Genomic DNA, 12,558 nt, shown 5'->3' on the forward strand with positions numbered 1-12,558 from the left:
CTTGCAGCAAAGCTTGACTTGGAACAATGCCACTTGCAGATAGACGTGTTGTTTTTCTAATCTTTTGATGAAGTACATTTTTTTTACCATTCTTTATATGAGTAAAATGATTTTGTACATGAGTTCTAGTTTTCATGTAATCAATAGTAAGATGAAATTTTTAAAAGAGTAGAATTACATTTTTAACAAATTGCTACTCTTAGGGTATGTGACACTGATAGCTTTGACCTGACTAGCTTCTATTCAACTGATAATAAGGTTTAATCAGTCTTTTCAAAATTGTTCCTGTTTTGTATATCGTGGAAGACAGAGAAAGGGGCAAGGATGGTGATGAAGTAAGTTTCTTATCCATCCCCATGTCATTCCATGTGATAGCCTCCTCCTCCAATGTTCCCTATCTGTGACCCATCATTCCTCTCTCTGCTGCTGACCCCCACATTCACTACTGGCCACTCCCTGAAGTTGCATGATTAGCACATCCTTTGAAAGTCATTTTTCACCATGTAGACCTGGGAACCAGGATTAACTTTTGGAAAGCCATATTCCCATTTATTACTCTAACAAAACAAAAATGCAGATCTATCCCTAAGTTTCCTAAGCAAAGCTGTGCTTTCTAAAGGTCTCTTAAAGTTTTAGGGGTATGAGGAAATTACAGTGGGTTGGGGGACAAGAAGGGGTAGCTTAAAACCAAGAGATAAATATGGTGGCTATTAGATGTCAAGATTATAGTTCCATGTTCAGGTAATATAAAGAGACATAATCCAAAACCCACTTAAACCTTCAACTGGAATATAATTGATTATATTTTCACTCATAAATTCAAATGTTCATGTCTACCATGTGCATGATATTGGGAGTCATTCTTGGAGAGCAAAAAACAAACAAACAATATTTCCTTCCTCGCAGTGTTGGACACTCTGGGAGAAGAGGCAGCTAGCAACAGACCAGTTTAGAGTGGTAGGTGGCAGGTTTGATAAGGAAAAGAACTTACAGATGAGGCTTGTCTTGGATGTAGATCTCTGCATTTGTCTGCCAGAATCTTCAACATGTATAAAGAAGCTTTAACTGGATTCATTTTCACATACCATCCAGATGGTTTCAACAACACCTGCATCCTCTTACTTTGGGAACAGTGGGCAGAACATACATTCAAAGGAGAAGGGAGTGGGTAAGGAGCCACCAAATTGCCAGGGTTTATCTTGTGAGTCACTTAGCAGAAAAATCCTTTCAATGGCCTCCTCTAGGAATAAGACAACTAGAAAGTGAACGGATTCAAAATAAGTCAGCCTGCTGTATTATAATATTATGCCACCATGACATACATACCATGATATATGTTAGAATGAATCTGGCAAACCAGGAAATACATTTTGTTCATTTGATAATGCAGTTGTGAACAATAAACAATGAACAAAATGAACAAGCAATGAACAAATGAAGTTCATTATCAAATGAATGAAGTGAAGCTATGCCAATGATGTATGTGCTAGGATTATGTGTGAGCCCTCTGCAACCATGAACTGATTTCTTTTTCCATTCTCTCTGTCAGTTCTGCTTTCATCCCATGAAGGCTCATGATTCTAACCCAGGCATGACCAGGAATCAAAATCTGCCTGCATTCAAGCTATGGCATCTCAGTAAACTAGAAAAAAAAAGCTCATTCTTGGAATTGTGCTTTTGAGTTCAAACCTGAGTATTACCACTTCTAGCTGGATGATACTGAAAGCATCTCTGACTTTCATTAACCAGGCTCCTCAAAACCACGTGTCAGTGATGGGAAACAGATGCCTAAACATTATTAATTTCTGAGTGAGTGTTGCTTATAAAGATCAGGCATTCAAAGATGATTCTGTCCTAGAGTCACAGTTAATTGAACAATTCTCTTTTGATATGTGTGTGTATATATATATATATGACTAAAATTAACATAAAAAAACAGTATGGCAACAGAGACTTTCACAGATGACTTACCAGATTTTGCCCCACTTAAATGACTTCATAGTCTTGGAAATTGCAGAAACAATAGAGCTCTGAAAAAATTAAAGAGAGGGTTGTTTAAAAACCCTGTGGGAAGTAGTGTCTGATACAAAGCTAGTACCCTGAGAAGTTGCTGAATTAAGCAAATACATATATACCACAGTATATATAATATACACATATTGTACTCTATACTATGTATAGAGTAACTAGGTATGTCAGTTTATCTCTCTATCTGTCTGTCTATCTAACTATCAGCCTGTCTATCTGTCTATCTATCAGCCTATCTATCTATCTATCTTTATATGGTAGTGTGTGTGCTTTTGTGTGTGTGTGTGTGTGTGTGTGTGTGTGTGTGTGTGTGTGTGTGTGTGTGTGATGGTAGTGACTAGCCATGTGTTTGTGTTTTCTGACTTTTAGTTAATGTTATGCTTTATTATTTTTCATATATTGGCACATTTATTATTTGCTTAATATATTTTAATTGACTCACTAACTTATTTAAATAAACCTGAAAACTAAACTTTTTGTAACCATTGCAAAGGAGAAAAATCCATGCCAAAATCTTCATGAAGTAACAAGAATTCTGAATACTGAAAAAGTTAAAATAACACAATCTCTGGGTGCTATGTGAAATTATTTCTTGTGCTGTATTTTGGGAAATACTGGCAAGAGAAATTGTAGAAGTTAATCAAAAGCCTATGACATCCACCTTAGCTTGCTATTCTAAGTTAGGTTAGGACAGGGTTCATGGTTAAATTTAGAATTTAGATTTCTGTGAAGACATCAATATTGTTATATTAAATTAAGTATCTTAAAAATTAGTTTTACATCCTCCTTAACCAACACCAACTCTATCACTAAATCAACAATGAGGTGTTCTAAGTGGATACAAACAGTACAGATTCTGAAGAAAGGCAGAATTACAATTATGCCTTTCAGGCTCTAAATTAATTCCTTTGGGGGCAGAGGCATCATACCAAAAAATGAATCTTGGAAGTCATGGCTGTCAATTGCCAAGGGCAAGAACTCAAATAAGGAAAGCACCTTTGTTGTTGCTGTGTTTGTTTTGCCTGTTCTGTAATCCCAAAAGCATAGTATTGAACAGTGAAGAGACTATCACGGAGTTTATACAGAAAACTGGAAAGTAGAAGAGGTCTCCTAACGACACAGGAGCCGTTTTCCTGGCAGCAAGCAGTAAGGGCCCAACCTGTGCCTGGTGATGTGAGTGAGATGTAAAGGTTAGTGACTCTTTGGAAAGGAATCTGCTGCCCCTTCCTCTCGGTAGCACAGTGGATTCAGGTGAGGTTGCTGCAAAATCACACAGTTGCCAAAAGAAAGCTCAGAGGGGTTTGAAGAGCTCCCGGGGCAGCAAGGTTGATAGCTTACCTCCCCAATGTAGAGCCTGGTTTACTGAAACAAAAAGCCTAATAGAAAAACCAGAGTCACAGCATTGTAGCAAATTGGTGAAGGAATACATTTATTTTATCAGGACACAATTCAACTCATTCCAAATAAGAAGAGCTAAGATGTGTTGTCTAAAACATCTGATGGAAGCTCACCCGGTCCACACCTACAAACACTGCACAGAGGAGGTGGCTGAGATTCCCTGAGCCTGTGAAAGAGACTTGTAAGTGCCTGCAAAGACTAGTGAGGAGAAGCCACCTAGAAGCTGGGGCCAAAGGGATTCAAGACCAACTAAATGGACAGCTGGAGGTAATGACAGGTCCAAGGACTCACCAGGTAGTTAGGAAAAGGGGATACAACCTATCATCTAAGACCAGATGTTGATTTTTCCCTCCTTCTGGCTAAGACAGAGAACCAGGTTCCCTCTTTGCTCAGTATACTCAGTGTCAGAACAGACGTTTTCTGAGGAGACATTCATCCTCAAGGCAACATTTACCCTGGGAAGTGGTCAGATGCAGAGGCCAGGTGCTAAGGACCATGTTTCTGGAAAGAATTATAAGAACAACTTCAGTGCTATAGCCACACTCTGTAAGGAGCAAACTCCTAAAATGCAGTGACTTAGTGAGATAGGATTTGATTCCTTTCTCAGGGGACAGTGTGAGTTATGGGGTTTGGGTTAGGCAATTAGACCCTCCATAAGTGGCTTTCTTTTCTCAGTCTACAGCAACCATTTCAGTGGCAACATTTTCAAGAAGGAAGAGAAGGGAAAAAGTCCACATCTAGTGGCTTTGACTTGAGGAAATGACCTTGGGTTTTAGGCATATCTTTCTACTGACAGCTCATTGCCAAAACATTTGCAACAACGTTAGCTACCTGGCTAATAGAAATGAGGGCAACTGTGGTTAACAGCTGGAGGGCTAGTGTTTTATTTCTAAAAGTAAAAATAAAATAGTGGACCTTAAGGAATATTTCTGCCATAAGGATCAGAGAAAATATGGTCTTAGAATGCCAGGCTATAGTGCCAATCTCTGTGAAAGCAAAAGTTTCTTGAGTGGTCTTATTTTGACACCACATTGACATGAACTCTTTAGAACCAAATTTGGGTGGTTTAACAACATAAAAAAGAAATCCACTTTGTTAATATAATTTCCAATAGCAATTAATGGTAATTTTTCTTCCTACTCAGAACCTAAATTTGTGAAAAAGAACATCCCTCCTCCCATCAGCTACCTTTTCTCAGATCCAATTGGAAGGAAAGTGGCTTATGGTTAATTAGTAAATTAGCCTGAGCAACCATACTTTCTGTGCTTCAATTAGTCTATCCTCCCAGTGGTGTTTCCAAAACCATATGTTACTTCTCAGAGTCTTCCTGCACATTTTTCACTGTGCACTCCTTTTAATTCAATTAGCCCTGTGTAGAATCAGGGTAAGTAAACAGGGCTTCTTTAGTCCCAAGAATAAACTCAATCATCAGAAATTACTTCTACTTCCCATTCACCTTTATGCTGATGAGAGTCATTAAGGGCAGAAAAGTCTGTATTCTTCCTGTAGCAAGAATGAATGTAGATTAAGTGGGTACCAATCTGTATAAATGGAACAGTGAGATTTTAAGAACTTTTAACTGGGTCCTGGTGGATACCATTTTGAGCTGTATTGACCATAGTTTAATGCATACCCAGTGCAATGGCTTTTAGTTGAACAGGGCTTCTTATCTGGTTGATCCACTGTAAGCCCTGAAAGCTTGACTTAAGCTGCTAAAACAGAACCAAAGAATGTAACATTCATGAGAAGAAATTGGAACCAAACAATAGTTTCAAATCATATCAACCAAAGGTTTAATAGAATGAAGGCTATGACCAAAGGTTAGATTTTTAAATATCAGAAAGCTCATATTGGTTCATTTTTTTTTATTATGATGAAGACAGGAAAGTCTTATGTCATAAATATATCACACTTTAAAACCAAGAAAACTAACCAGAATCCATGCTAAGGAGTAGAATCAGGGTAAGTAAACAGATTGTTTGACACACAAAATGTGTTGATAATTATCAAGCTATACATACCGAGAACAAAACTTAGGACTGTGTTACAACACTAGTTGAAGATTCTGAATACAACTTTGTTATCTAAAGTCTGTGTGTGTATGAACATTATCAAAAAGTTATTTGGTAAATCAGGGTCCATCAGCATTCTGTAATCAGGGAATAAAGATGAATTCCTATTATTTTCCTCATGAAATTATATATTTCTTATGAAATTTGAGTAAAGAAAACATCGTAGAAATCATGTTCAACTCTAACAAAGATATCTCCAAAACACCATGTATTTATCTCAACTTATTTATGAGTCCTCCAGTGACTGCACAATTTTAAACACACTGTGAATGTGTAATATGTCAGTTTGAATAATATAGGTGCATATGCGGAGTAACAATCTTGGTACTTAGAGGCCATTCATGGGGTAAAAGCCTCACTGGGTTAGAATGGAGCTCAGTATATGTAAAAGTTGCCTTTAGACAGTCTCTATTGAGCTAGGAACTTTCATGACTGCACACTTATCACAAGTAGCAACATACTCAGAAATATCTATTGCAGTTTCACTGCCCCAAGTTTGCCTTGATGATTGCTTTGTTGACTGCCTCTTTCACATCTTTGTTTCTCAAACTGTAGATCATAGGATTCAGCATGGGAATCACTGTGGTATAAAACACAGCTACCATTTTCCCCTGCTCCACAGACTCTTCAGTGGGCCTCCTGAGATACATAAATATGAGAGTCCCATAAAACATGGTAACAGCCGTCAAGTGGGACCCGCAGGTGGAGAATGCCTTCTTCCTCCCGTCAGCAGAGTGCATGCATATCATAGCTATTACGATGAGGATATAGGAGATGAGGACCACTGAGGGGGAATACGTGAAGTTAATCCCAGCAATAACTATCATGGTGTATTCTTTGATGTGGACCCCACCACAGGCAATCTTGATGAGAGGACGGTCAGCATAATAGAAGTGGTTATTTTCAAAATTTCCACAGAAGTACAAGCCATATGTCCACAGGGTGCATATCAGGTTAACAGAGAATCCATAGACATAAGGCACAGAGATGAGCCAAACACAGACAGTCCTGGACATTTTACTGCCATAAAGCAGAGTGTTGCAGATGGCCATGTGGCGATCAAAGGCCATCACAGCCAAGATATATACCTCCACATGGACAAAGGTGATGAAAAAGTAACACTGCACCAGACACCCCACGTAGGAGATGGTTTTTGTCTCTGATAATAAGTTTTCCAGCATTTGGGGAGTAACACTGGAAGAGAACCACACATCCACAAAAGACGGGTGACTTAAGAAAAAGTACATAGGGGTCTGAAGCTGGGGACTGATGCTGATCAAAATAATCATACCAATGTTCCCTAACAGAGTGATCATGTAAACTACTAGGAACACCCCAAAAAGGAGAACCCGAAGCTCCTGACGACTGGTCAACCCCAGAAGAATAAACTCTCTCACATCTGTGAAACTTGGCATTGCCTTCATGGAGACCCAGTCTGTACTGTCTGTGGGGGAAAGAAAAAAAATGGATTTGTTTTATTCTTGGAAGTCTTGAGTCACGTGCATCTGTATTCTAATTAAAATAATTGAAAAAATTAATGTATATTTCACACAGTGTCCCATAAAAGAATATCTAGGCACAATTATTTCCTTTAGTAGGTCTTATAGGTAATGACCATCAATATTTATATCAGTTTCTTAGTCCTAAAGCAGACAATTGCATTCATATATTACTAGAACTATATATTTATATTTGGTAAATTATTACCATAATGTTAACATCCCAGGGCTCAGATAAGACTAAAGCCAGACTGAGAGTTGTCAGAGAATGACTAAATCCATTCCAATATATTGCTTTTTAGAAAACAGCTGGAGACTCATCAGTGTTAAGTGTTCACTCAGGTCAGCTAGCCACTTAGTACTCACAGGCAAGTCAGTAGAGTGGATCCTCTGAAACTCCACTGAATGCTATCTTCCAGTATGATAGCTGGCTCTCAATGTCAGTAAAAATACCAACACACATGTGACATTAACTGACCTATTTTCACATGCTTTGGACAGTAGCCTCTTATTTATATAATCTTATGGGACAGTGGTCTTATACGCTGGTATTATAACCTAGGTATTGACATATTAGTCCTACGTTATGCCAGTATATGATACCACATGCTTTCGACATTTGAAATTCCTAATCACATTTTAGTTTGTTTAGCCTTACATTATACTTGCTTGATGACTGCTACTACCAGGGTAAGGTGAGAGGTATTTAAAAGCATAGGCTCTACTACCTTTTGTTATCTTAAAAAAAAAATGTAAACTACAGGTGGTTAAATCACATAGCACTCAACATCAGAATTATGTGAATAGATAAGTACCTAGACAAATGCCATGAGGTAAAATTGAGGTGACACATTTTAATAATTATTGTCTCTCATTTCAGATTCCACTGGTTTTCAGGAACAATCAATTCTATGCCTATTTATATTCAAATTTAATGTCACCACAAGGAAAATGTTCCCAAGAAATCTTTCTCCTTTTAATACATTTCCCCTGTTGACTTCTCTAAGAAATAAAAATTTGCTGTGAGTCCTTAAGGCTGCATCTGTATAATTACCATCATCTTGGGAATTTAAGCTCTCCATATTAATTGTGTTTGAAGGGGATGTTACTGACATATAAATGGGTCTTTGCTTGTAATTGCTTAGGTTAATTCATTTTACAAACATCAAAGCCAGTTATATGTCAGATATATTTGTTACATCTAGAAGTATTCTAAATTCTGGAAATAGGAGGTTAAACAAGATATACAGGATTCTGGCCTGCATCATAATTTATTCTCACTGAAAAGAAGTAAAGGATAAATATACAAGTGAGATACTTCAGGGATTGGAGCCACAGTGACAAATACACTGTTTGCCAATGGGATCAGAAATAAGGAGATGCAGGATGCAGACGGGGTGATAGAAGATCTCTTTGAAAATATGATTCTTTTACTTAGTGAGAAGAAGCCAGCCATGTAGAAATATGGGGAAGAAGAGAATGAAAATGCAAAAGGAACTCTTAGCTTGCCATGTTGAAAAAGAGTGTTTCTAGAGCCATTCCTTTAACATTAAACAGTGTGTAAATTCTATGATTATATCACGATCCCCTCCAATCCATAGCAGAGGACATTGAGGAAGTTAATTAGTCTTTATGAACTATTTTCCCATCTCTGATTATTCACATGGGGATGAAATACACCACATATAAAGTAAATTGGGCACATAAGATAGGAGGCACTGAAGTTTCATTTCTGATCTGGCTTCCCCCTTACTGTAGATTTCCATGATTGTAGATCATCTGGCTTCTCTTAAGTGCGGAAATACTCAGCCAAATGAGAGATGCAGACTCCGGTCAGGAAGCAGAGCTAAGGCCGGGGATTTTCCTGTGTGAAAACTCCTGACCCTGCTCGATGAGCCCATAGTTCTCTGATCAACAGAGTCTGACTGGGTTAATGGTACTACTAAGCATAAAATATATTTAACAAAAGCATCAAAGCATCTAAGAAACATAGACTAAAACTACTTCTCCAATTTTGCTTCCTGCGTGATATGTGCATTTTTCTTTCTCTACACATAATCGCTAGCTCTGTGATAGTAGCGTTTGTCTCATTCATCTTGGAACTCTTTAAACTGCCCGGCTTAGCTGTTAAATATAACTGATACTCAGCAATATTCACACTTCAGATTTTTTAAAGTGTCCTGATCTCTAGATCAGCTTTATGTAATGCATTACAGTATTCCAATATTATTAAAGCCTCTAGGAAAGATTGTTTTAGTGGCAACTGTCTGAGCTTTAAAATATGAGTAAGAATAGCTAATTTTTGTTGAGTGCTTACTAAACCTTTTGCATGTAAAGTTCCGATGGACCAGGTACTATTCATGTAGTCAATCTAAAACTGTGGAAAATGAAGCACTGAAAGGCTAAGGTCTCCCTGGATCGGACATCTGCTAATTGGTCAGACTGAGATGCAAACCAATTAATTCGACTTCCATGTTGTATCCTTAATAATCTTATATTGCTGCCTCTTTGATAACCTATTCCAATATTCTATTTCTTTACATTTAAATTTTCAGTTTGAGTATCCTCCAAAAAAGAAGAATATTATCCTTTGAATAGTTCATTCTTGATGAACCAGAAGAGCTTTGCATGACCCTAGAGCAGGCTGAACTACAGAGTAAATGGACCACTGCTTCACGCTACCACTCAAGGTTAGGCGATCCCGGAGTCCTAGGATCAGAAGGTCAAGTGACTTCTGGGATAGAGCCAATTTATTATATAAGTGTGCATCATCTATTAAACAATTAAAAATATAGCATGTGTAACATATGAGTTTTAAAAATGAATTTTAATAATGTTTTTGGAATTTCTCATGAAGAGAAACAGTGAAGGTATAATTACTGCTCTAATCATTTCCACTGACACAAAATCTTCAACTCCATCCACATTTATTTTAAAACACAATGTGAAAATCAATGGTCATTGTAGAGAAGAGGTAAAAGGATAAATAATGCAGGATAATTTTTTTGTTAATCCCCATTGTAGCTAGATCACACATATGAAGTTTTAAATAACTGTGGATACAAATAAGACTATTTCCCTGTAATATATTTCCACACAATAAAACCCTGTGATAACCAATATGTCTACAAATGAGGTTTTAGTCTACTCTTCAAAACAAGAATAAAAATTAAAAGATGTGACTGCATTAATCTGTATTGTAAAGAGTGTAAAATTTGCAGACCTACCTTCAGCAGTGAGAAAACCAAATGATAATGACTCACTATTTATAATAAAACCTTAAACACTGATAGGACTGAGAGCATCTCCCCAAGGAACTACCCAGGTAATTATGAAAGAAGCGATACTTAAAATTCTAGAAACATCTCAGGGGTAAGAGAAGTTAAGGAGTGTTAATCAGAAGACTACTTTTTATGGTTCTAAAATTAAGAAATCAAAATTCTTAATATAATGGTTTAATCTCTCCCACCTTCACATGGGTTCTGCTCCCTTCCATTCACACCTGGCAATTATGCACCTAAGAAAAACAGTCATGGTTTGCATTATAAGCTTTTGGTCAGTCGTTTTCATGTCTGTTATGCTACATTTCTAGTAAGCATCATCTCTCAGGAGAGACCATCACAGCAATGCTTCCCCTACGCATCTCATGAATGTTAGACACATGGCAGATGCCTCAAAGACCATTTGGAAACATCTGCAGAGAATGAGTAAAAGTAGAGGTCATTGGTGAAGAAGTTGATTATAGTAGAACAACTTGTCTCACTTAATTGAGGCTCTTCTGGGAGTCAGTAGAGCATTGACTTTGATGTCAGAAGGATCAGGAATCAAACCTTCTTAACTCTGCACTTTAATTATGTGTCATTGGGTGAGTAACAATTCTCAGCTTCAGTTCTCATCTGCAGAATGTGAGACTACTATCTCCTAGGCTGGGGCGGGGATCTCAGATAACATAGGGCTAACTCTCAGGACAATGTCTGTCTTGTACAAAGCTCTCAAAGACTTGAAATTCTTTTTGCATTTTCTCTTATAAACAGTTCACAAGTATGAAGTTGCCACCTCTGTAGGACTGTGGTCAATATCATTGTTATGTTGAAGGATAAAAATATGCATACATAAAATAACTCCGAGGTTAAGTTTTTCTACCAAGTTTAGGTAGCTAACAGGTTAAAGAAACAGAATGCCAATGTGGATCATTCATAAACTCTAAACTATATACTACCCCAAGTTCATCTGCAAAATAATGCTCAGGCAAAGTTTTCTTCTGCATTCTTTATCCCTGAGTACCCACAACTCCTAAGTTCCTTCTCACTCATTATGAAGACAGTGCATCTGGTGAACTCTTTGGCACCATGCTATTATAATGTATAATGAACTCTCTCAAGTAAATGTACATTTAAAAAGAAGAAAGTGTGTGTGTGTGTGTGTGTGTGTGTGTGTGTGTGTGTGTGTGTGTGTTGGAGAGAGCAAAATACAGAGAGAGTGACAGAGAAAGATAAATACACTTTATGTTGGAAATGCTGAAATGTAATGATGTTGATAGATGTAGAAATGAATGTAACATTAAGGTGTAGTTTTATAAGTATTTTACAAAACTATCCTGAATTTTCAGCAAATGGCAAAATTGCTTTACGTTCTGCTCAAGAATCCAAACTCATGGAAATTATGAGCCAGAAGAGATCTCGGAGTCAGACACTAGAACCTAAAAGTTAACTGGATGAATAACAAGTAATGATTAGATCAAGGTCACCCACAAATTCCTTTGAAATCTGGAAACTCAAACCAGGAACATGAGTGAACCGTTTACCTTGCTGTCATCATTCTTCATGTAACACTAAACCAACACTCCAGAAAGTAAGTAGATAAAGCAGTTTGCTTTTGAAGAAAAAGATGTAACAAAGATCATCCAAATCCATTTGCTCACAGGTATTAAAATGCTTTAAAACCATATTTTAAAATTTGTTAGTAATCAGCAACTAATTTGGTATGTAGAGTTTTCCAATAAATGGTGAATTAGTGGTTTTACTGCCAAAAGAAATTACTTTTAACTCACTTAAAAGTAACAATAAGTAAATAAAATATTAAATTCTTTTAGGGGTTTAAGTTTTACAACTCTAAGCAAAGTAATATTATTATAATTTAATCTGAATAAGCAATTTATTTATATGCAAATAGCTGTTAAATTTTGACCATGATGTATGTGCTTGTATGTGGAAATGAGTTCATATGCATCACTGGTTTCCCTTAAGGAAAATAAAATCTCAAAAATGGCAAAAGAAGAATGTTTGTTCTCACACTGCACCAATCTCATTTATATTTACATCTTTGTAGATCAATTTATGATTACTTAAATGCATCATTTAAATGTGTGATTGAACTTTCAGTAGCTATGTATTTTTTAAATCAAGAGAGCAGATTATTTATTATTCATTTATTTATTTTTATTAGAGGACATAGAAACTTTATGGAAGTTCAAGTTGTATGGTTGTTGCCTCATGCTTATACTTGCCTAAATGAGGTGCAAGAGAGAACCAGATTATATTAATATATTATATCAGTACATG

The 12,558-nt window shown here is 36.8% G+C and overlaps 1 protein-coding gene across 1 annotated transcript; it reads right to left on the reverse strand.

The window, feature by feature from the left end:
- Positions 1 to 5,980: 5,980 nt before the first annotated feature.
- LOC141576157 (olfactory receptor 5M9-like) lies at positions 5,981 to 6,922 on the reverse strand. Its single transcript, XM_074358647.1, has one exon. It carries the CDS (start codon positions 6,920 to 6,922, stop codon positions 5,981 to 5,983), a length of 942 nt encoding a protein of 313 aa, XP_074214748.1.
- Between the last annotated feature and the right edge of the window lie 5,636 nt (positions 6,923 to 12,558).

This window comes from Camelus bactrianus, chromosome 36 (genome assembly GCF_048773025.1).
Source record: "Camelus bactrianus isolate YW-2024 breed Bactrian camel chromosome 36, ASM4877302v1, whole genome shotgun sequence".
NCBI lineage: Eukaryota > Metazoa > Chordata > Mammalia > Artiodactyla > Camelidae > Camelus > Camelus bactrianus.